Genomic DNA, 25,113 nt, shown 5'->3' with positions numbered 1-25,113 from the left:
GGGAGTATACTCCCTGTTCATTTTCCACTCATTCGTTTTGGGGAGGCTGCATTTGAGTTTGGAGGGCAGCACTGAATTGAAAGAACCCTTAAGGCCTCATCTCCTTCTCTGCAGAGTGGGTTAGTTTGTCCTGGACAGTAAGTGCTCTGTGTGCATTTTCAGTTATTTATGAAGATTTTGGGTTGGGCATGGTGGCTCATGCTTGTAATCCCAGCACTTTGGGAGGCTGAGACAGGCCGATCACTTAAGGCCAGGAGTTCGAGACCAGCCTGGCCAACATGGCAAAACCCTGTCTTTACTAAAAAATACAAAAATTAGCCAGGTGTGGTAGTGCACGCCTGTGATCCCAGCTTACACAGGAGGCTGAGGCACAAGAATCACTTGGACCTGGGAGGTGGAGGTTGCAGTGAGCCAAGATCGTGCCATTGCACTCCAGCCTGGGTGACAGAGTGAGACTCTGTCTCAAAAGAAGAAAACATTTTGGACCCAGTACTTGTTGACCCTTATGTAGTTGAATAGCTATGGAAAAGTAATAATCACTGAGAACTGTGAAGGAGTTCTTAGCTTCATTTATACCTAATGGTTTCTACACTTTTAAAGCAACTTTAAAAACTTAAAAATTGAGCAGACTATAGCAAAAGAATCAGATGGAACTAAGTTATTTCTCCTCCATAGCCATCCTACGCTTTGGAGACCAGAGTATGGGAGTTACATGATTGAAGGGACACCAGGACAGCCCTACGGAGGAACAATGTCCGAGTTCAACACAGTTGAGGCCAACATGCGAAAACGCCGGAAGGAGGCTACTTCTATATTAGAAGAAAATCAGGCTCTTTGCACAATAACTTCATTTCCCAGGTTAGTTCCTATATTAACATGCCCCAGCAGATCTCTCAGAGATACAGGTAATGAAAAGAGCAAGTCATGACCCAGGCATTCCACCCTACAATCCTCATACGTTACGGACAGTTTATCTTTTATAGACTGCACTTGATAGACTCTGTAACAGTAGAGCTGCAGGCACAGTTGCATGCCAGCTGCTGTCAGCTGTGGCGGCTGTACCGTGGTGAGTGCACTCAGCGGGGGCTCAGTGGGAAAGACGAGGATACGGTGATGACAGACCAGCAGTGTGGCCGTGTCTGCCGCAGGCGAGGGTGGAGGGAGCAGCACGCCTGCCACACAGTTCTGACCCTGTAAGCAGTAGCCAAAGCTTCTGGAATGCTGTCCCCTGGTGACTGTGACGGTTGCGCCCTCATGCACTTTCAAAAAGCAGCATTTACCTGCTAGCATATGGTGGCATCAGTGGCAGATCGGAGGGTCGGCGGTGCTCCCAAAGCACTGTCGATACCAATCCTCTATGAACAATGTGAGTCATTAGGTCCTTGCATATTGTTCTGAAAAGAAGATTTAGCGTTTGTCATCAAATCTAGTTATGACCAAAAGTACATAAAAGTAAATAGTGAAATTATGTTATTCGCTTAGAATGAGGTACATGAATGTCATATGTATTATACATAGAACCTCTATGTAAAAATACATTTCTGCCAAAACATGAATGTGATTTATCTATGCTAGATGTCTGTCAGATTTATATAGTTAGCTCCTCAAAGTTCAAAGGAGCTCTGGGGGTTGGTATCCATGGTGGAGAACACTTTGAACTATTTTTATACGTTTTCTCTGATAAATGTCCGTCAGCCATTCAGGGTCATATCATTGGCCTCAGAGGGGCATTTAAATGGGAATTCTATTGTTTTTTATATCTCTATTGTAACCTCTAAATAGTTGAAAACTTATTTAAGCCAGCCCTCTAACATTTATAGAAGCATCTCTATGTCTGTGATACCTTCATTCTGTATGCACAGGTCACTTCCCTCTCCCCACCAGTAGGAAAAACCCAGCTGGGTGAGGGTGGACAGATTTGTTTTGATTAGAGTGGGCACATTTCTTTGACCTAATGTTTGAAAGAGGAGGTGAAAAATCATTGGCCCTGCCATTCACTCAGACACTTGAGTGCCTGCTGCAGGCAGAATGGGCATGCTCTCATGAGTGAAGACGGACAGCTCTGTCTCTGTGGAGCTGGGGGGACGAAGCACAATCAAATACCCATAGATTTGTAAGTGTCAAAGTGGGGCCATGCTAGGAGGAGGAGATGGGGAGCAAAGAGTACAACCTGGGTATCCAGTGGACTCTGGTGGGTGGAGGGGGAGGGGGTGGGATGTCCGAGGTTCCAGGGGGAGTGAAATAGGAATGGGGAGCGGAGGAAAATCTTAGGGAGGGGGAGCGGTGTGTGTAGAAGTCCTAGGACGAGCCAAACAAGCGGGGACTTCCTGGGAACTAGAAGAAAGCAAGCTGGCCAGTGTGACTAGGAGGCTGAGGAGGAAGTGCAGGTATGGGGTAGAGGGAAGCTGCCAGGTAATTGGCAGGCCAGGCCAGGTTAACCATAAATTTTAGTTCTAAAAGCAGCTGGAGGCCTTGGGAAGGTTGGGTGGGGCAGATGGCATCCCCTTTTTGCTTTGCAGCTCTCACTTGGGCTGTAGTGTGAGAGTAGCTGTGGAGCTGGTGCCAGGGCTTACTAGGAGGTGAGGGAGGGAGCTCCCTGGGGGGAGACAAGGGCTACCTGGATGCCGGTGGGTGCTGGTGATAGGAAAAGTGGGTGGTTTAAAAGATGACAGAGTCAGTGAACTGCTGGGAAGAGGAGACACATGAAGGCTTTTGCTATAGGTCATTGTCCTGAAAACCTTAGAGTACTAGAATAGAGGCCAAGGAGTAGGTTACAGATGTTAAATGACAACTTCTAGTGAACTGGAAAATTTAATACCTTATACTTTCCTTTTTTTCCTCTTAACATTAAGAGGGTTGTACATTTCACTTAGCAAATTAAGAAAGGGGGAGGGGATTTGTAACACAAACCAGAACTGTTTTATATATTAAAGCTGAAGAATATATAGGATTGATGGGCAGTAGTGTTTCCTTCTGGGCCAGAAAATAAAGTTTTGGGTTAAGCCTAATGTGTCCCTTACCTTGAGAATGGTTCCATATGGGATAGTTGCCTTTTTAAAAAAAGATTTAGCGTCTGGGCATAGTGTCTCACACCTGTAATCCCAGCACTTTGGGAGGCCAAGGCAGGCGGATCACCTGAAGTCAGGAGTTCGAGACCAGCCTGGCCAACATGGTGAAACCCTGTCTTTACAAAAAATACAAAAATTAGCCAGGTATGGTGGCATGCACCTGTAATCCCAGCTACTCGGGAGGCTGAGGCAGGAGAATCGCTTAAACCTGGGAGGCGGAGGTTGCAGTGAGCTGAGATCGTGCCACTCTGCTTCAGCCTGGGTGACAAAGCAAGCCTCCATCTCAAAATAAATAAACAAATAAAAATAAAAAGATTCAGCATCTTAAGTCTTTATGAAGGGAGAGTTGAGACAGAGGAATAAGCTTTATTCTAAAAACCTATAATTTGGAAAAAATTATATGTATAATTTTTTATACCCTATCCATATAGGAAGGTATTTTGGGACTTGAAACAATAATTATTAGTCATTTAGTGGTTAGAAGCCTCCCTGTACATCTACAATAAATGATAAAGTTTTGTTGTAGTACAGGATCAAGAGAGAAAGGAGTGTTCTGGTTCTTAAGTGTAAACAGGGTGACTTTCTTTATAAAGATGCAAAGATCTGTAGTGTGGAACTCTAGTCCAAAACAGTAATCATGTGACTATTTAAATTTAAAATTAAAATTATATAAAAAAAATTGTAGTTCCTGATGTGACTGAGGAACTAGCCTCATTTCAAGGGCTCTGTAGCCACGTGGTTAGTGACTACCACGTTGGTTTGGATAGTGGAGATATTAAACATTTCCATCACTCCAGAAAGTTCTGTGGGACAGCACTGGTCTAGAATGAAGCGGTGCCGTAGGTGTCCAAAGATTCTGATTCTACCTTCTCCCTTCCACACAAACACATTCTCATTCTCTCCTCATCCAATCTGATTCTGGTGAGCAAGGAATCCCCTCAGATTTAAGTTTGTTACTCTCCCAAAGGGCTATTCGTAAGGTTGTAGGCTCATAGTAGATAATGCACATAGCTTCAGGAATTCTCAAGAACCCTTGTAACTGGGAACTGTTTTCTAGATAAGATCACTACCTTCAATTGTTTACAAGGTGGATATGGGCAGCCAACAGACACTTTATTTTATATTAAGAAAAGGTAGGGGTTAAAAATAAGGCATGGATGGCCAGGTGTGGTGGCTCATGCCTGTAATCCCAGTACTTTAGGAGGCTGAGGCAGAAGGATTACTTGAGCCTAGGAGTTCAAGACCATTCTGGGTAGCATAGTGAGACCTCGTCCCTGGGAAAAAAAAAAAAAAAACAACTTGGTACAGTGACTCATGCCTGTAGTCCCAGCTACTCAGGAGCCTGAGGCAGGAGGGTGACTTGAGCCTGGGAGTTCAAGGCTGCACTGAGCTATGATTGCACCCCTGCACTCCAGCCTGGGAGACAGCAAGACCCTGTCTCAGAAAAAAAAAAAAATAATAACTTTTTTTTAAAAAAGATATGAGCTAGTCTTGACCCTCAAGCCAAAAGTTTCTTCCCACTGATTTAAAACTCCTCCCTTGTTTGGCTTTCACTTAGTCTTTGTCCTCCCTCACAGCACATGTAATATTGACCTCAAATTCCTAACGTGGAAAAACTGGGGCCATCACTAAAAGTGATGTAGAATTTGAGCTTTACACTTAGGAATAAATATGGAGCTTCATTTTTCTGTGTTGAAATTAGAGCTCCTTAAGTCAAGAGAGAGAATAGGATTGGGTTTCAGACTTCAGAGGGTGATCTCGGGGGTAGATGGGGACACCTGCAGAGACACTCCCTAATCTTGAGGGACTCATGACCTACAGAGGCAAAAAACAGGCTCCTTCCAGATTCAAACAGAGCCTACCAGGAAGTGGGAGGCAGTGGTGCCATGCAGCAGGTCCAAAGATAATCTGAGAATTTAGAGATGGAAAAGGAAGACACCTCATAGGCCATGTAGGGGGACACCTGTCACCCGTGACAGCTGACGTGACCAAGGGAAATGACTTCCGTGCCATCAGTCCTTCCTATTAGATGAGGAGATGGAGAGGACCCGAGTAAATGCTGTGTGGATTGTGAGCGAGTGGAGACTTGGATAAAGTTAGTAGGGGGCTGGAATTAAAAGAAGATCCTTGTGAGCAAGAAGTGTGGGGAGTGGTTGTAAAGGGGCACAGTATTGACACAACATTTGTTTTGTAAACACAAAACCCTCTGGAAAGGGGATATAGAAATGAGGTGTCTTTGGCAGGTGCAGTGATGGCAAGACTGCACACAGTTAATTCCTGAAAATAAATCCCATCTATTTAGTTCTTCAATTTGTTGTAGATTAGGCTGTCCTGGGTTCACACTGCCCGAGGTCAAACCCAACCCAGTGGAAGGAGGAGCTTCCAAGTCCCTCTTCTTCCCAGATGAAGCAATAAACAAGCACCCTCGCTTCAGGTGAGTATGGCTTTGTGTTGAAATGCAGATGCCCTTCACTAGACCCCTGACTTCTGAGAGTATAGTATTTCTGTCTAGAAATCCTTTTTGAGCATTAACTGAGTTTTGGCTCTCTTCCTAAGTACCAGAGAAGATAACAGATGTGCACCTGTTCACATCTTCAGTACCCCCAGGCTCCTTGGTTGTTGATGCATGCACCAGGCTTGATTTTTCAAATTCTCCAAGTCATCACAAAGGTATTAGCTGAGCCACTGACCTCCTTTAATAGGGAGATTATTTTCAGTCCTAGGTCTGTAAATGCCTACTGGGATTTTTTTTTCTCTTAGTTATTTCTCCTTTTTTTCCCTCTCTCTAACCATCAGTATCTGTGACCTGTCCATCTTACTCTATATAACTTATAAAGTAGGTACAGTATCTGATATATATAATAGGCACTCTCTTTCTTCTCTTCCATTAACTTCGAGTTCTGTTGGTTTGTCGTTCAATTCTGAGGTTTTAAGTTGCTTTAAGGCTCTCACTAGTCTGATCTTAACTTTGTACAATGCATGCTCATCTGTCATCCTGAGCCTAGGCTCCTGACCCAGAGTGGGAACGTGGAGACTTCTCAGCATTCATTCCTTTAACAGGCTCGCACCTTTGCTATGTGCAGAGCCTTTTGGGGAAGACATATTTGTAGACATAGTTTCTAACTTCATATGTTGTCATGTGTTTAAAGGAAAATAAAAATAATTCAGCTGCTCAAGAAGAGATAGATTATGACAGATGTCAAAAGATACACCAGAAATCCTTCTTGGAGAAAGTAAGGTGCTTCTGTCTGAGGGAATCAAAGCAGGCTTCACGGAAGAGGTGGCATTTAAGCTGAGTCTATAGCAGCACTGCCCATAGAAACATGTAATTGTAAATGTTCTCATAGCCACATTAAAGTAAAAACCAGATGAACATAATTTTATATTTTATTTAACCCAATACGTCCCAAAGTGTTATCATTTGATCCATGTAATCCTTTATTCACAAGTAATTTTACGTTTTTTTTCTATGGAGTCTTCAAAATCTGGTGTATATTTTACTCTCACAGCATGTGCATGTTTTAGTTAGGACAAGCTATATTTCAAGTACTCAGTGGCCACTGTGTGCCTGGTAGCTTCTGGACTAAACAAGCATGAGTCTGGAGGATAAGTATTAATCCTGCAGAGTTGAGGGAGGGAGGAGCAAGGTATTGGGGCTCCAGAGATGCCTGGGCAAAGTGGGTGCTAAAGGTTGACCAAAGTCTTTGGAGTTAATTTGGGACATGTTGCAAACAGCGAAAGCAGACCACGGCAGACTTTGACACCTGAATTGATTTGGTAAGTTACAGGGAGCCTTGGGAGCAGGGGTTCAGCAGGAGACAGAACGGCGTTCTTGAGCAGGAGCCAAAGAATTGATACTAATGCAAAACCTTTAATCAGAAAGTTTCCTTATAGTATCTTGACACAGATACATTTTCTGTTGAGTTGTCTTAGAGAACTAATCTGAGGTATGATTTCATTCCACTTACTTGTATGTAATCAAATTCTTCTTTCACACGATGACTCTTAGGTGACCAATTTATGACGTTTGGTTGTCTGTTTTAGTACCTTAACAAGAAATATCCGACATAGGAGAGGAGAAAAGGTTGTCATCAATGTACCAAGTAAGTCTGCTGAGAGGTGGTGGAGTGGGAGAGAGACATGTTGAATTGTTGTTTAATCCAGGATTCTAAACCATTTTTATTTTTGTATTTTTATGATACAGTATTTAAGGACAAGAATACACCATCTCCATTTATAGAAACGTTTCCTGAGGATGATGAAGCTTCAAGGGCCTCTAAGCCGGATCATATTTACATGGATGCCATGGGATTTGGAATGGGCAATTGCTGTCTCCAGGTATAGTTTCAAATATACAGGGAGGCAAAGTGTTCCATCCATTTCTGTTTTTTAGCTTCTTTATATATGCATGTTTCCTGTTCCAAAAATCACATTTTAATGAGGTTGAAATGGTAGCTGGTATGCCTTTCTGAAAAACAATGAAATTATGTTAGCAAATTCATTGGAAGCTGTCTATGACTAATAGTTCTACAGACTGTTGTTCACCACAGAGGCATATACGGTGTATATATGTTTATAACTGTAATTTCAGTTAACTTAAAATGCAATATATTCTGTCATTGTTTCCCTTCTGTTTTTATATGCCTAGTTTTTACTGCCATCTCGTGACAGGCTATTGCAGTGGTTTAAATGTTGTTCAAAACTCTGAAAATGAGCTCTGATGGAAGTGTTCCAATGATTTTGTGATCCAAGGGATTTGTGCAAAGCTGTCTAGCGGTATAAAAAGAATAAATATTTAGCAGCTTGTGTTTGTCTTGCCCCTGAGTAAAGTATACAGGAGCCTGTCTCTGTTTACTCATTTAAAAATTTTCCTGGATCTGTTTAAATGATGGTGCCCCTGGCAGGGAGTGTGTCCAGGCTCACTTAGGACCGGAGTGGAAAAGCATGGAACCCATCAGGTGGCCACACACAAGCCTGCAGTTGGCTTTTGGCTCTGTCACTACTCAGGTTTTTGGGCAACTCTCTTTACTTCTTTTGGCTCAGATTTTTCATGAGGTGAAAGAAGGGCTGATATTAAGTCGCCTTCTAGGTCTGACTCTAAGCTAATATTTATTTTATTGCCTTAACTAACAGAAGTAAAAGAGAGTGGCTGCTTGTTATTTAATGTCCAAGGAAATTTTATCCAGTTCTGATTACTTCAGCTGATTAAAAACAGCGTCCTTAGAGGCACGGGGCCATGCAGAGCCTGGACCCATGTAAGACCCCTCTGAGCCCCCAGTCTGACTGCTCTCGGTGCAGAGACCCAGAACCCAGCCTGCCTTCACCTCAAACAGCTGCAGCGTGTACACACTTCTTGTGCATGTATCTCTGGTCTGTTTATTTTCAAAACTAAGTGTAATCCAAATTGAATGCTGGAATCAGATTTTTCCATTCTGAATGTGTTTAAATAACATGGCCAAGGATAATTTCTTTCTGTTTTCTTGACATTTATAGGTAGTATAAAATATGTGACTTCCAGATAAACATAAACCATCACACATCACAAAAAAAGAGATCTTTCGACTTTTAACTGCCTGTTTTCCTATCTTAATTACAAGTATTTCTAAAGAAAACCATTAAGTTCTAGAGCTTACAGTACATGGTTTTAAAATTGTGTAAGCGCTAGTAGAGTATTGATTGCCTTTTCTTGGTTTAATATTAAACCAGGGTGTTCTGCCAAGGACCGCATAGTTTCTCTGATACAGTTCCAAAGGGATATTCTTTCCACTGAAACACTGTATATATACCAGTAAATGTTTCCTAATGGTAGATGATAAATATTTTTGTTGCTCGTAGATAGAATTTTTCCATCCAGTGTAAGCTTAGGATTGTTTTCTTCTTCCCAGTGACATGTACAGTTTCACTACTCCACTTGAAAGAAATCATTAGCTCAGATAAAGTGTGTGGCACATGAAATGAATTTTGCCAATTCACCACCAAAATCCCTGCTTTATATCTCTTCAGTGGAACACTAAAACAACTTCTTTCCCAAGTACACTGATTTGATCTTTACAAATTATATGAATGTATTAAATTATTACATGTGCCCTGAAACTGTGTACATCTATTATGTATCATTAGAGAGATGGAAAAAAAAAAAAAAAGAAACACTTATTACAGTAAAGTAGAAAAAATAGTTTCAAAGTAATTTTGTAAGGCTAATGGAAGACTTACTGTATAAAACAAAAAGCATTTTAACCACATTCAGATTATTGACTGTTTTGGGGCTTTTCAGGAATCACTTAAAAAGCACCAAGTTCACAGCCAGGCATGGTGGCTAATGCCTGTAATCCCAGCACTTCGGGAGGCTGAGGTGGGCAGATCACTTGAGGTCAGGAGTTTGAGACCAGCCTGGTCATCATGGCAAAATGTCATCTCTACTAAAAATACAAAAATTAGACGTGGTGGCATGTGCCTGTAATTCCAGCCACTCGGGGGTCTAAGGCATGAGAAACGCTTGAACCTGGGAGGCGGAGGTTGCAGTGAGCCAAGATCATGCCACTGCATTCCAGCCTGGGGAACAGAGCAAGTCTTTGTCTCACAAAAAAGCACTAAGTTCATGACAGGTTATGGTAGCCCCTCCCACCCCCCCAAAGTCATGTGACTTCAAATCTGGGTTGTAGATATACTTTAGATTAGATGTTTAGGTTTCTAACATATATCTTCCTTAGTTCCTCCCTCCACCCCCAACCCCACCCCCATCAGTTTCCTGACAACATTGTGTGTCTCCTTTATATGATGCTTTAAAGGGACACTGGAAGCCCAAATTACTCATGTATTCATAGCTTTTTAAGATATAAGAACTTTTTTTCCTTCCATTAAAGCCATTATCCACAGTGATGTCCTATTTAATTTGATTGCATATCAGCTCTAGAGTAAGAAAACTAATTACTAAATGTATTTAAAATAACTAAGTCACTTCACTGTTGTATACTTCTCTGGGGTTGGATTTCCCAGGATTCACCTATGAATTATGTATTGTGTACTAGACCATCTAAGAGAAGCCAGTTGAAAAACTGGAAAGAAAACCTGCTTCTCATAGTATCTTTTTAAAAACAAAAATGACACACACTCAAATACCTAAGAGTAACACAAAAAAGACCTAAAAAAACTAAGAGATGCATGTTCAAAGTAATTCTTTAGTCAAAATACTTGGGAAACATGTAGTTTTTTGTTTTTTTGGTTTTTTTTTAAATCTCAATGCCTTGTCAGTTTGGCCTTTGGGGTCCTGTCTTTCCGGTTTCTCACCATACCTTTGACTGTATATTATCCTCTTTAGCACCCTCTTTTTTTTTTTTTTTTCCAAGATTCTCATTTGTTAAGCACTAACCAGGTATCAGATGCTGTCCTGCACACTTGGGATAGAGAAAGGGAACGAAGATCCCCGCCCTTCTGGAGCTTCCACTTCAGCAAATAAGTGCATAAAGACTTTGCGTACCAGCTCCCATTTCCTCACTGCTCATGTAATTTCATGCCATATGCAAAGTGATTTCCAAGTTCCCACCTCTTTGCAGAAACTGCCCTTGGTTTGGTTATCAGTGACTTAATTGCCAACCCTTATCAATTTGTGTCTACTTTAACCTTTGAAACTCTTATTCTTTGATGCCTATGACACAGCTCTTCTGTGTGTTGAATTAATTATTAAACTAGTAATGACTAGTTAATATAGTCTGCACATTGACATGAAATACGGTTATAATTGAGCAGGCAAACTTGAGTCTCCAATAGATATTGCCTGCTCTGGAAAACAAAGTTGAGATCTAGCTAAAACCATTGGAACTAACAGGTTGAGATTATAACAATAAAATATTCACTTAGCTGCTGTTATTTCAAGTCTTAAACACTGAAATTATTTCGTGTACCAACACTAAATTCAAGCTGTCATTAATGAATAACAACATGAAATTCAAACTGTCATTATTGAATAACAACAGAGAAGATTAAAACGGTTCCCAACTTGTAGTTATTACAAATGTGCTAACACAAACACAATTTGTGTTCCTTGCCCCTTCTACCCTCTTGGAAAAAAAAGCAAGTCTTTTTTGTTGTTGTTGTTGTTTTTGGTTTCTGTTGGGTAACAAAGAATTTATGCTCACCAAGTTATATGATCTTTTCCTCTGCCTAACTCTTAAGTGTCCTACCTACCATCCTTGTGCAGGCTTCCTGGGTGATCTCCCCATCTTCAGGACACTATCTGAGCCTACTCCCCAGCTCTTTCTACAACTCGGATTTTTCTTCTGGGCACCAGCCCTGAAGACCTAGCCACTTAGAGGGCCTCTTTTTCTGTCTGTTCTATTGGCCTCGTAAGTCCATTACGTCATGACACCTCTTTATCTCTAACCTCCGAACACCCAAGCCAAAACCTAAGCCATCCCCTACTGTCAGTCTCCCCTTGGTCACCAGTGCCTGCTACTTTGACTTTAATATCACTCTCCCCACATCCTTCCTCAGCCTTTTCCTTGACAGGTGCAGTATTTTAACTGCTTCCCTGTCTTTCTAGTCTTGCCCCCTTCCAAGCTCTTCACCATACTGCCACCAGTGAAGTTTGAAAACAATAGTTGGCTGGACGCAGTGGCTCACTCCTGTAATCCCAGCACTTTGGGAGGACGAGGCAAGTGGATCACGAGGTCAGGAGATCGAGACCATCCTGGCTAACATGGTGAAACCCCATCTCTACTAAAAATACAAAAACAAAATTAGCCAGTCATGGTGGTGGGCACCTGTAGTCCCAGCTACTCGGGAGGCTGAGGCGGAAGAATGGCACGAACCCAGGAGGTGGAGCTTGCAGTAAGCTGAGAGCGTGCCACTGCACTCCAGCCTGGGCGACAGAGTGAGACCCCATCTCAAAAAAAAAGAAAAGGAAGAAAGAAAGAAAGAAAGAAAACAATAGTTAACATGTCCAAATCCCTTTTGCATCCCTCACTGACTGAAGGGATAGGAAGGCAACAAGCCAGTAGAAGAGAAAATGCTTTGCTAAAGGTCATCGTATGTCTGTGTCTTATTTTTCTTTTTTGACTAATCTTATTTCACTTAGGACCTGGTTATTTATATTAGTTGTCTATAGGCAGTGGAACATAATTAAATACCATTTTCTAGTTAAATTCACCCAAGACAACGTTTAAACAAAACTCTTGCATTAAATGTTGCCATTAATGAAGCATTAACTTGCCCCTGTCTCCCCAGCACCTTCCTTCTCTGACTTCACTGCTTGGGGAGCATGCTAATGATTCCTTGGTGTTAATAACTTTGCAATTCTTAAAACAGGTGACATTCCAAGCCTGCAGTATATCTGAGGCCAGATACCTTTATGATCAGTTGGCTACTATCTGTCCAATTGTTGTAAGTAGAAATTACCTCTTATTTTAAATACTACTTCGTATGAAATAAGATAGCATGTGCAGAATTTACTGACAGTGTGCTATTTAAGTCCAGTCAAGACCTCATTCAGAGATGGACTAATATAAATAGTATGCAGGTTTAGGTATAATGAACTGAGCGTTCTACACTGTAGAAGTTTACTCTTGCTAGTACAACAATGATTTGTTAAATGTCAAGTTTGAATGTGGCCATTTTCCCTCTCCCATACTTCATGTCCTCACATTAGAGAGAGGATGATTTAAGTGAATGAAACCCAAGGAATTGGATTCTTCCTGGTATATTTCACTGTAAGATAGGCACAGGTACATGTGGTGGAGCTCTGTATGGGTTGCATAAACTGATGCTTTTTGATCAGAAATATAACTGCATGGAGTTTTTTTAGCATGTAAGTGACACCTTGAATTTGCAGGAGCTGACTTTTGTTTGTTTTTAGATGGCTTTGAGTGCTGCATCTCCCTTTTACCGAGGTTACGTGTCAGACATTGATTGTCGCTGGGGAGTGATTTCTGCATCTGTAGATGATAGAACTCGGGAGGAGAGAGGACTGGAGGTGGGAATTATTTTTCCTTAATAGCCCTTTTAAATCAAGCAGGTAAAATGGATCTTTTGTAACTACTTGCAATTTCAGGATGTCTCCCTGCAATTTTTATCTGAAATGGGGAAAAGATTTGGTCTAGGTGGGGAGTTAATTTTTATCATATGTTGATGTCTGTATTTGTTTTAGCTTTATTTAAAATTAGTTGTGCCATTTTTCTATATTTTGGAAGTGCTGATGGCCGTTTTTACCAGAAGGCTTTTTGGTGCCACGTGAGTGTTTTGTATATGGTGCTTTCTGACGTGGAAAGTATAATTTGCCGTCAGAGATTCTTTTTCCATGTAAAAGCTTAGGCATTGACTAATAAGGGTGAGCTGGCACCTCTTGTTTGCATGTTGAACTGTAAAGTAACCCTTGCATCTCTCCAACAAGGGGTGTGCATCAGAACCACCCATGGAAATCTTTAAAAATAGATACCCAGACCCTATCCTAGACCTACTAAATAGGAATCTCTAGGATGGGACCTGAACAAGGGTGTTTTTAAAGGAGCCCTCATAAGTGGTTTTGATATTCTTCACCAGGGCTGTATACTACTGCTCTGGTCTTCATGTAATTGTTCATAAATTGTTGAACATGCTTTCTAAGTAGAAATAAACTTTAAGGGATAATTATTTTGATAGGTTTATCTTACATTATAGATTTATTTATTTGCTTTTAACCGTAGTATTTATTTTCCCTAACTTAATAAGAATGAAAGTGATCTGCTTTTAAAAGAAAAAAGTATATTTAAATCATACCAGAAATAAAGGGTATTTAAATTGCCTTCAGATTTTAAAAAATATAATTTTCCTTAATAATACTTTTTAGGGCTCACTAACTTTTTTTCTGTGTCTTATGTTGAGGTCTTTATATAATTATCATATATAAAAATATATTCAACTCATTTTATATAGCATATTCATTTGTATATATTTTTAATCTTTAGCCATTGAAGAACAATAACTATAGGATCAGTAAATCCCGATATGACTCAATAGACAGCTATTTATCTAAGTGTGGTGAGAAATATAATGACATCGACTTGACGATAGATAAAGAGATCTACGAACAGCTGTTGCAGGAAGGTGGGTATCTGCGCCATCTTTCTGGGTTTGATCGTGCGCCTTTAGTTCTTCAAAGCTCTTTTACACTTTTTTGCTGACTCCTGGTCTGTTTCTATTTTTAGTGCGAAGTCTTTAACTTTTCTTATGAGGCTGCTTATTCCTAAAGTTTCAGGTTCCAAATACTTGTGAGATTTTCTTGACTTTTAGCAAAAGGAACTTACTTAGGAGGTCTGTGTCTAGGTCCACACCAGTGCCCCAGCAGGCATTGTGTAAGTAGTGAATAAAACGCTGACACTTCCACAGTGTCCACAGGATGAAATACTGGGTGAGGTGAGGATACTCATCAAACCAGCTATTTCAAGCTTCGAGACACCCTTTCTTCAAACTTCCTGAGCCATCCTGTCGTCTTTCTGGACTAAGAGGAAGTGGTATCTCCCGCTTTGCAGTGAGTTCCCATGTCATCTCTCTTTGCAGGCATTGATCATCTCCTGGCCCAGCATGTTGCTCATCTCTTTATTAGAGACCCACTGACACTGTTTGAAGAGAAAATACACCTGGATGATGCCAACGAGTCTGACCATTTTGAGGTATCTTCTCAGTTTTATTTTTATTTATTCATTTATTGACTTCTGAGAGTCTGGAATCCTCTGTTTTATATGCATTTCACTTCACAAACCAACATGGGGAGGCAGTTTTCTATACCTGTGAAGAATGCAAAAGAAATTTCATAAGACTTTCATTTACCCAGTGCAGTAAAGAACTTGGACAAATAAAAAATTGGTTTCAAGTACTCTTATTTTACGATTCTTACTGTTTATCTCACTGATTCTAATTTTTTTGTTGTTGTTCAGTATTTTCTTACTTGCCTAGTGGTGAAAAATTCAAACATACACTGCACAAAAAATAACCTGATCAGTTATTTCAGTGCTTCAGACATATCACCTAACTTTTTTTTTGTAGATAGACTTCTCATAGATTTATTTCTGTGTCATGTTATATGTAGACATTGACATATATACCTTTTGAAATACCGTCTATATCCCCTTTCTTTCCCCCACCAAACTCACAAAAGGAGATATAAATCCTTCCAATCTTGCCATCGGGTCCCAAGATGGTCAGGGCCGAGAAAGAACTCTCTCTCAGTGTATTGAGAAAGAGCTACCCTTTTTAGGCTCTGGGGTCATCGAAGCAGCAGCATTCCCAGGAGAGGAGGAAGAAAGGAAACAACTGTCGTGTGACAGGGTTCTCAGATGAAAGTGTCCAGTGTCACCTGGAAAGGCAGGCTGGCTCCTAAAATTCTCAGGGATGAAGGTGGGGGCCCCGTGGCTCTTCAGATGCTGCCCTGTAGCTGGGAGATAGGGAGTAGGAGCTGGGTGGGATTAAGCTTGCAGGGATGGGGCCTCTAGCTTTTGTTATAAACACTTGCTGTTTTGTTTTCCTAAAAGAGCACACTCCAAGAAAATCTTAAATCGTACCTTTTTGTATTTGTCAATTGAAATTTGGTACGGAGAGTGAGCAGTCTTCTTCCTTAATTAAATACCAGATCATCTTAATATTTTCCTGGATGTGTGAAAAGTTGGTTTTCTTCTCTGCTTTTGTATCATAGAATATCCAGTCCACAAATTGGCAGACAATGAGATTTAAGCCCCCTCCTCCAAACTCAGACATTGGATGGAGAGTAGAATTTCGACCCATGGAGGTAAGACACACGCATCAGCAAGAACTGACTCCAAAGTACTCTTTCGCCAGCTGTTCGTCGCCCTTCTGATGCTGCTATGAGAAGGCTCTTAAATATAAAATAAAAATTAAGTATGTGCATGGTAACAAGTCAGTCCAAGTTAAGGAGGGTTGATTTCTGAGAACAGATGCGGGCAAAGGGCTTCCAGACCCAGATGGGGAATTAGGAGATGGCTTGGGAATGACATGATCTGAGGAAGGGCCTGGGTCAGGGAAGAGCATGTTTGTGTAATTGGTTCATAACTTCTCTGGGCTTCTGCTTGTCTAGGTGCAATTAACAGACTTTGAGAACTCTGCCTATGTGGTGTTCGTGGTACTGCTCACCAGAGTCATCCTTTCCTACAAATTGGATTTTCTCATTCCACTGTCAAAGGTAGGGATATGTTTCTTTATGGTGATGGGTATAGATCTATCTGTAAATATATTTATTTATATATGCTATTTATTTCCAACCTGATTTCATTTGAAATTGTTTACCCTTTGCAATAAAATGTTTCTCCATCAGCCCTATTCTTTATTTTCTTTTAAACCTAAGCTTAATTTCTAGACGCTTTCCATTCAAGATGATTGATGTCTAGAAGTGGTCCTACACATTGATTTCATCCACCATAAAATCCCAGGTTGATTACAATGTTAAATTAGGATGGGGAGGGAAAGTGTGACTGCCGGAATGCCAGTAAAAGTCTCCTCAGTAGAACTGAACTTGAGATATTTCTGAAGAACTTGGATGGGATTGAACTCTCAGAAAAACAAATTGGAGTTAATCAGCCCCCCAAAAGACCAAAAAACAAGCTTTCTGGGAGCAGTTTGCCAGCAAAACAACTCCAGGTGATGAGGGAGCAGAGCTGTGGGTTGTGGGGCAGTAGCTGAGGAGGTGAACGCCTTTGGTTTCTGGGCCAGGGTTCCTCTTGGCAGAGAGTGGCTGGGAAAAACTGCTAAACAGAGAGGGCCCTGCTGCAGGAGTTCCTGGTTGAGGGTTTCAGGGCCAGAGAATGGAGAAGTAGGGCAGCCCTGTCACAGCAAACATGGAAGCAGGAATGAAACTGCTTAGCTCCAGCATCTGCCCCTGGGGCATCTCCTTCCTCCATGAGGGGTTTCCTTCATCCCCACACCTGCTGAAGGAAGTCTGGCTGTCAGCCCATTACTGCCTGCTCCTCACACCCAGACCAAAGGTCACCCACAGAACTCTGTGGGCCCACATTGCCCTCATGCGTGTCTACTGGGGAGACCAAATCCATCTAAGAGAGATTCCATGTAAGCTACCAGTCTAAGCCTTTGCTTATAAATAAGAATAGATGCCTGGAAGGCAACAGAAAATTGAGAACAATTAACAGCCTTAAGGAGAAGGGCCTACTGGTCTTGTAAGGGTATACTCTGTAAAGTCAAACTTAGTTACTTCAAGGAAGTAAGCTGGGCCCGGCGCAAATCTATAATCTCTGCTCCTCAGGAGGCTGAGGCAGGAGGATTGCTTGAATCCAGGAATTCTAGTGCAGCCCTGACAACATTGCCAGATCCCATCTCTTGAAAAAAAAAGAAACTGGAAAGAAGTACTATTTTTAAAAAAATATTTTTAAACCTTTTTTAGAGACAGGGTCTCACTGTGTTGCTCAGGCTGGTCTCAAACTCCTGGGCTGAAATGATCCTCCTCCTGCTGCCTCAGCCTTCCAGGTAGCGGGAATTACAGACACAAACCACCATGCTCAGCTTTGGAAAGAGTTCTTAAAGGAATTCTAATTCGTGGCCTCAGACAGATTCTAGAGAGGTTCAGTCACATCCGTAAAACAAGCATTATAGATGGTGCTTATTTAATGGTGAGTATTCTCACCAGTAGAGCAGATGTTGAATATCCAAGGTAGTGATTTAAAAGACCAAATGAAGATTAATCCCAGCAGGATGGCGAAGAAATGGAAATTATGGAAAACCTGAAGCATGGAAAGCTCTGGAAAATTCAATGTTTGTGTAATAATTTAGAAGAGGAGAATAGTTTATATAGGAAAGATATAAAATACAATAATCAAAGAAATAATAGAATTTTTCCTTAATAAGTCTCCCTTAAGGATGAGACAAATACTTAACTCAAATGTAGGCATTTATTAATCTCAAAGAGAAAATTAACTCTCTGGACAGGAGAAAAAATTAGAAGACCTGCCAAGGGGGAAAAAATCAACTGATGTTACTTCTCATTTGCAACATTAAATGCTAGATGGAAAGAAGTTTTCAGTATCTCGAGAGGTAAAGAATTAACAACCACAGAATTATCTTCTCAGCCAAAGTATTCTTTAAATTTCAGGTGTGTCTAACAAAACTGAATGGATCAAGTTAGGGCTAAAAGTATGCCAGAAGTCTTATCTAGTGTCTTAGTTTGTTTGGGCTGCTGTAACAAAAATACCTTACACTGGGTGGCTTATAAACAACAGGAACGTATTGCTCACAGTTCTGGAGGCTGGGAAGTCCACGATCAAGTCACCAGCAGTTTCAGTGTCTGGTGAGAGCTTTTGCTCTCTGGTTCATACATGGTGCCTTCTTGCTGTGTTCTTACATGGTGGAAGGGGCTAACTAGCTCTTCAGGTGTCTCTTCATAATACCATTTATGAGGGTAGCGCCTTCATGACCTCCCAAAGGAGGTCCTCCCAATTGCCTCCCAAAGGCCCTACTTTCTAATACTGTCACAATGGGCATTAGGCATCAGTGTATGAATTTAAGGGAACACAAACATTCAAACCATAGCGCCTTGTAAGGGGATATGGAAGGAGATGAATGGTAGATACTCATTAGTGCTTGACACTTAGAGAGTTATAATTTCAAAACTACCTCTTTAAAAGTAAAGAAAACTATTAGTAGTATAGAAACAGGATTTATTACTTCTCAACTTGCTGGCGAAAGGGTGGCAAAAAGAACCACGAATACATTTCAGTGTCACAAGATTGGGTGTGGGGCCAGGGGAGTGATGAAACAATAGCACATAGAACATAAAATGGTGAAAATAAAATGAAAACAAATTTGAATAGACTAAACTCTATCCTATTAAACGCTAAAACAGATAATATAAAATAGCAACAACACAGTTTGCGTAAGATATACCTAGAACAAGGACAGATGCCAGCAAGAGCTGCATAGTGACCTTTTGGAATGATAGCAGGAATGGCAAAGCAATATCAGGCAAAATGTGAGGTAGAGATTCTTAAATGGGATAGAGAAAGCAGTTTTATATATTCTTCCAAGATGATGTGAAAGCTGTGGTCCTTTTTGTACCATGAAATGTAACATGAAAAGAGTTTAGTGTGATGGGTAATACGTGGCTTTGATGTGAGAACTAAATGCGTAAATCCCTGGTACTATTTACTAGGCTTTTAACCTGGACAAGTTACTTATTCTCAGTGCCTCAGTTTCCCACATGTATCCCAGAGGGGAATAAGTAGGCTGTTGTAAGCCCATGTGGGATTAATGGAGGTAAACCACTTAGCAGAGTACCTTGCGTGTTACTCAGTAACTGACAGGCCATGTAATCAAAGGATGGGAAAGGCCATGGGGGCATTAAATGGCATGGTTAATAAGCTTAACCTTGTATGGCGTATATTACATATCTCATACCACATCTTTTTTCAAATGCCATGAGTAAGATTTACAAAAATTAAAGAAAATCTTCACTCCTCAAAAGTAGACATAATACAGCATGCGTTCCCACTAAAATTCAACTAAAGAGATATCCTGGAGAAATTTAACATTGGAAATTAAAAATGTCTTTCCAAGTAGATTTGAGATTAACCAAAACTAGAATTACAGATTGTGTAGGAAAGTGAAAGACATGCTGGCAGAGCTGATGTCTAAGGAAAAATTATAGCTTTAAATGTCTTAACAAAAAGATTTTAAATCTAAGTAGTTGAGAATCTAAAGAGCAAAGTAAAATATACTTTGAAAGGAAGTCATCAAAGCAGAAATTAAAAGTGGTCGTTACGAACTTTCTTCAAGACTAAGGAAAAAAGAAACAAATATTAGTAATGAAAGCAGATGTTCACAGCCATAGTGGAATTTATACTATTTATCTGAGTATGCTCCTAGAGTATCTAGATTCTTCAGAAGGTCTGTGTGTCTCTTAAAAAATGAAACCATAACAATCGCACTCCCTGCATAATGAATATGGAAGGAGACTTGGTAATCAAGAGAGCTTATGTACCATCTGTCCCACTTCAGCCTGGCCCTCTAACTGGTCACTGTTGTATATATTGAGGTGCCACATAAGATTTCATTATAGAAAATAAGGGATTACTACTAAAAAGTTTTTTGAATTCTGCTTTGAGAGTCTTAAAAAGTCATTGGAGATACAGAGAATTCACAAATAAAACAGTTTTCGGTTTCCTGAGTGAGTCTGCATGTCCAGAGGTACCAGGTGGGTAAAAAAGCAGTGATCTTCTGCCCTTAGGAGGGCTGTAACCTTATTCCAGATATGACAACCTATGAACTGTCTTTGCCTTTCCTCATAAAGTGGGGAGGCAAAACCCCAATGGTGAGGCAGCAGGGGAAGACCACTCAACTTAGAAGAACCGGGTTATAGTCCGGGCGCGGTGGCTCACGCCTGTAATCCCAGCACTTTGGGAGTCTGAAGCGGGCAGATCACTTGAGGTCAGGAGTTCGAAACCAGCCTGGCCAACACGGTGAAACCCCATCTCTACTAAAAATACAAAAAAATTAGCCGAGTGTGGTGGTGCAGGCCTGTAATCCCAGCTACTTGGGAGGCTGAGGCACAAAGAATCGCTTGACCCAGGAGACAGAGGTTGGGGTGAGCTGAGATTGCACCACTGCACTCTAGCCTGGGCAACAGAGTGAGACTCCATCTCAAAAAAACAGAAGAAGAACTGGGTTCTAGTCCTGCCTTCTGCCTTCGTTACCTGGGACTCCTGTTGAGATACTGTTATATAAAGGGAACCAGCCACCTGCCCTCCAAACACTGTATATCTGTTGCAAGGCTCAGTCACAGAGGTGCTTTGAAATGCAGACATTCCACATGAATATAAGTTTTGAGTTTTAAGTTTCTCTTAAAATTCCCTGATTGGTTAAAAAAATCACATACCAATCCATGACTGAGTGATACAGTCCTCACATAAATAAAAAGCCTGTTCCTCCCACTGGGAAGCATTTGAGCAGAAAGTAGAATCCCTAAGGGAGTGAGTCCTCATTGCAAAAGTGAGGAAGGTGCTGCAACTTGTATGTCTGATCAAGAATATTTTGACTTAGTCGTGATTCTTTTTTTCCCTTAGGTTGATGAGAACATGAAGGTAGCACAGAAAAGAGATGCTGTCTTGCAGGGAATGTTTTATTTCAGGAAAGATATTTGCAAAGGTATTACATTATCTTAGATTTCTAACGTCAGCTTATGCTGCAACAAGCTGCTGAAGCTCCCCTGACCCTCTTCTCCGGCAGGTGGCAACGCAGTGGTGGATGGTTGCAGCAAGGCGCAGAACAGCACGGAGCTCGCTGCAGAGGAGTACACCCTCATGAGCATAGACACCATCATCAATGGGAAGGTAGGAGGGCGGCCCTGTACAGTACGCCTCACTGTGCACATCCCCTGGCAGGGAGTTCATAACGTGTCCTGCTTCTTGTAGGAAGGTGTGTTTCCTGGACTGATCCCAATTCTGAACTCTTACCTTGAAAACATGGAAGTGGATGTGGACACCAGATGTAGTATTCTGAACTACCTAAAGCTAATTAAGAAGAGAGCATCTGGTATGATATCTATTTTTCTTAATCTCATAATATAGACAGAACAGTACAACCTTAGAATGTTCAATTTCTTAAAGTAGTCTTTTAAAATAATGCTGTATTCATGCACACTGTTTCACATTTTCATATTTCTGCAATTCACCTTATCGTCTTTGACACTCATAATTTAGATTAGCAGTGCTTTTTTTCTTATCAGTTCATAAAATAGGGGTGCATCTTAAAATCACTGGCATCTTAGATGATGAAATGGCATCTGGATTGCTTACTTATCATTTACGTCCAACTGTGTTGATTGTACATCATCATGGGCCCTTTTATAGGGCTAAGGAGCTCTGTAAGTTGAATAAGCTGAACAGTTCTTCAGCCTGCCTCTGTACATACAATGAGGCTCCTGAGAATCCCCTTTCTCTGTTAGCTTTGAGGAGATTACATTGACACTACAGTACAGTAACCGAGTACTGCTAACACAGTACTTGGCACAAGGAGCTGTCAGCTGTTAATAAAATGACAGCAATCATGGCAATGGCATCTGTATTTAACTCGAGGCTTCTGTAAACTTTCTGGAGTCACAAAGGATAGCCGTAGAACCCTACCTCACCCCTCAAATGGTATACTGCCAATTTCCGCCTTCATTCACTCTACTTACTGTTCTTTATTCTCTCCACCTCTTTGATCAAAGATCGCTCAAGGGACCCTACAGTCCTCTGAGGCAGTCTCCTGACACTGGCATTTGTAGTCCTAGCCCTCTGGCCAAATGGGAGGACACATGTTCTTATACACATGTGCTAGCTCCTGTCCCTTGAGAGCTGGCAGTGTCAGCATATGGGTGGCATCTAACAGGTACCATAGAAACTGGATGTATGTGTTCTCATTGCCTGCCTGCAACCTAGAATTCCTGCGCAGGAGGAGTTCTCCAAACGCTATGAAAGATGTTCCCACCCCCTGCCATGCAGCTACACTGAAAGGACATACTGATTTCTCTCCAGAATTGTGTTTATGCTGACCACTAAATATCAACTTATTAAAAAAAAAAACTTACATGGTTTTAATTTTTTTTTTCGCTCCCCCCCGCCACCCCGCCCACAGGAGAACTAATGACAGTTGCCAGATGGATGAGGGAGTTTATCGCAAACCATCCTGACTACAAGCAAGACAGTGTCATAACTGATGAAATGAATTATAGCCTTATTTTGAAGTGTAACCAAATTGCAGATGAATTATGTGAATGCCCAGAGTTACTTGGATCAGCATTTAGGAAAGTAAAATATAGTGGAAGTAAAACTGACTCATCCAACTAGACGTTCTACAGAAAGAAAAATGCGTTACTATTTTATTGACGAACTGGCTGCGGTACCATGCCTCTCAGCCCATGTGTATGATATGAAGACCAAATGATAGAACTGTACTGTTTTCTGGGCCAGTGAGCCAGAAATTGATTAAGGCTTTCTTTGGTAGGTAAATCTAGAGTTTATACAGTGTACATGTACAAAGTAAAGTATTTTTGATTAACAATGTATTTTAATAACATATCTAAAGTCACCGTGAACTGGCTTGTACATTTTTAAATTCTTACTCTGGAGCAACCTGCTGTCTAAGCAGTTTTGTAAATGTAACGTACTGGTAATTGTACAATACTTGCATTCCAGAGTTAAAATGTTTACTGTAAATTTTTGTTCTTTTAAAGACTACCTGGGACCTGATTTGTTGAAATTTTTCTCTTTAAAAACACTTTCTCTCATTAATTTTCCTTTGTCATTTCCTTTGTTGTGTATCCATTGAAAGTGCTTCAAGGGTAATCTTGGGTTTCTAGCACCTTATCTATGATGTTTCTTTTGCAATTGGAATAATCACTTGGTCACCTTGCCCCAAGCTTTCCCCTCTGAATAAATACCCATTGAACTCTGATGGCTGTTATCAAAGGAACTTTTCTTTGTTTAAATTTGCTGATGCAGGAATTAAGTTTAAACACAACTCTGTAGAAAGAAAGGAGATTGTTACCCAGAATTCACATGTAGTGATTATTAAGGACAATTTTTTTTTTTTTTTAACTAAAAAAGTTGGCGGTGGGAGTCGGGGGTGGCAATCATTTTTCTTCCTATACATACAAAGCATACTGTCAAAAATGGCGTTAGTTCTTCTGTTGTGGCCTGTTATTCTGATTGCTGCTGTATACGGTTTTGTTACTCTTTAGTTTTTAGTTAAGCGTACTGATAGACTTTCCTCTAAAAGCCATTCACTCCAGATTTTACCTGGGGAATATTCTACATACTGCTTACTTTCTCTATAAAACTCATAAATAAATCATGAAAGGCACTGAGTTTTGTAAATCAGGACCCTAAATGTTTAATTGTAAATAAGTTTCAGATAATTATTATAGCTTTGCGTTGACGTTTGTTGTTTTATTTCTCAACTAGTTAAGTCTTAACTGCTTCTGAAATAACTCTGTATTGTAGATTATGCAGATCTTTACAGGCATAAATATTTAAACTGTAATATGCTAACTTGAAGAGATTGCAATAAAGCTGCTTCAGCTAACCCTGTTTATGTTTAAATACTAGGGTTTGTTCTATATTTTATACATGCATTTTGGATGATTAAAGAATGCCTGGTTTTCATTTGCAATTTGCTTGTGTAAATCAGGTTATAAAAAGGCAGATAAATTAAAACATTTGTGGTATGAGGAAATAAAAGAATTGAATTAGCATTCATTCAGAAACCTTTGAATGTGTGTGAGTTCCACAGCTAAACAAATAGTAGGAGAGTTTGGTTTTTGTAATTAACCCAAATACCATGAAATTATTTTTTCATCATTGCGACCTCAGATGTTTCTAGAAAGAAGCATAGTGATGAAGACAAACAGATGCCTTATCTCCCCTAGTGGCTATCAACCCCGGTGGGGAGAAAGAACTTGAAGTATGACTGAATTGACTGCTGTGCCACTGGAAGGTTTTTTTTTTTTTTTACTCCCAACTGCTGTTGTGCTGGGTCAGTGGGGACGTGGTGAATGAATGTTGAGTAACCTGGGTGCTGTGCACACTGCAGTCTAAGCGGAGATACTTAGACCGTGAGTCAGCAAGTCCTGCAGAGAGCTGTTTTCGACTCCTGTCTTTGGATCAGTATTCACCCCCACACATACAGAGTTCATGAAATAATGTTCATCTGAGAAACACACTTTTCTCAGAGCTCTAATTTCTTTATTCGAATGTTCCTAGGGCAGTGCTTATCAAACTGTAGTCTACATACAAATCTCTTTGGGGTGTCATTCTGGCTTGGTAAGTCTGGGGTGGGGCCACATTTCTTTTTTTTTATTTTATTTTATTTTATTTTTTATTATTATACTTTAGGTTTTAGGGTACATGTGCACAATGTGCAGGTTTGTTACATATGTATCCATGTGCCACGTTGATTTCCTGCACCCATTAACTCGTCATTTAGCATTAGGTATATCTCCTAATGCTGTCCCTCCCCCAACCCCACAACAGTCCCCGGAGTGTGATGTTCCCCTTCCTGTGTCCATGAGTTCTCATTGTTC

The 25,113-nt window shown here is 40.7% G+C and overlaps 1 protein-coding gene and 1 long non-coding RNA gene across 5 annotated transcripts in view; one reads left to right on the top strand and one right to left on the bottom strand.

The window, feature by feature from the left end:
• Window positions 1-24,121, top strand: part of GCLC (glutamate-cysteine ligase catalytic subunit) — a 59,227-nt gene extending 35,106 nt beyond the window's left edge. For both annotated transcript variants that reach the window (XM_058432428.1, XM_032140413.2), the window contains exons 3-16: window positions 676-858; window positions 5,389-5,502; window positions 7,113-7,171; window positions 7,273-7,406; window positions 12,372-12,446; window positions 12,919-13,035; window positions 14,006-14,144; window positions 14,598-14,710; window positions 15,730-15,822; window positions 16,129-16,233; window positions 21,116-21,197; window positions 21,279-21,382; window positions 21,464-21,584; window positions 22,668-24,121. In XM_058432428.1, the coding sequence (XP_058288411.1) occupies window positions 676-858; window positions 5,389-5,502; window positions 7,113-7,171; window positions 7,273-7,406; window positions 12,372-12,446; window positions 12,919-13,035; window positions 14,006-14,144; window positions 14,598-14,710; window positions 15,730-15,822; window positions 16,129-16,233; window positions 21,116-21,197; window positions 21,279-21,382; window positions 21,464-21,584; window positions 22,668-22,879 (1,651 nt within the window). In that variant the 3' untranslated portion in view covers window positions 22,880-24,121. The remainder of the gene's footprint in view (window positions 1-675; window positions 859-5,388; window positions 5,503-7,112; window positions 7,172-7,272; window positions 7,407-12,371; window positions 12,447-12,918; window positions 13,036-14,005; window positions 14,145-14,597; window positions 14,711-15,729; window positions 15,823-16,128; window positions 16,234-21,115; window positions 21,198-21,278; window positions 21,383-21,463; window positions 21,585-22,667) is intronic.
• Window positions 7,355-18,450, bottom strand: LOC131382133 (uncharacterized). 3 transcript variants are annotated; one of them, XR_009211333.1, is made up of 4 exons: window positions 18,293-18,450; window positions 15,599-15,909; window positions 14,345-14,825; window positions 7,355-7,536 (listed from the first exon to the last, which is right to left on the bottom strand). It is a non-coding gene; the product is annotated as an uncharacterized LOC131382133 (long non-coding RNA). The 3 variants fall into 3 exon arrangements; XR_009211332.1 differs by lacking the exon at window positions 7,355-7,536 and adding an exon at window positions 15,191-15,471 and having other exon boundaries at window positions 13,978-14,825; XR_009211331.1 differs by lacking the exon at window positions 7,355-7,536 and having other exon boundaries at window positions 13,978-14,825.
• Window positions 24,122-25,113: the final 992 nt, after the last annotated feature.

This window comes from Hylobates moloch, unplaced genomic scaffold, assembly GCF_009828535.3.
Source record: "Hylobates moloch isolate HMO894 unplaced genomic scaffold, HMol_V3 SCAFFOLD_20, whole genome shotgun sequence".
NCBI classification, from domain to species: Eukaryota; Metazoa; Chordata; class Mammalia; order Primates; family Hylobatidae; genus Hylobates; species Hylobates moloch.
Note: the sequence above shows the minus strand (reverse complement) of the source record. Positions and strands in the feature narration are given on the sequence as shown.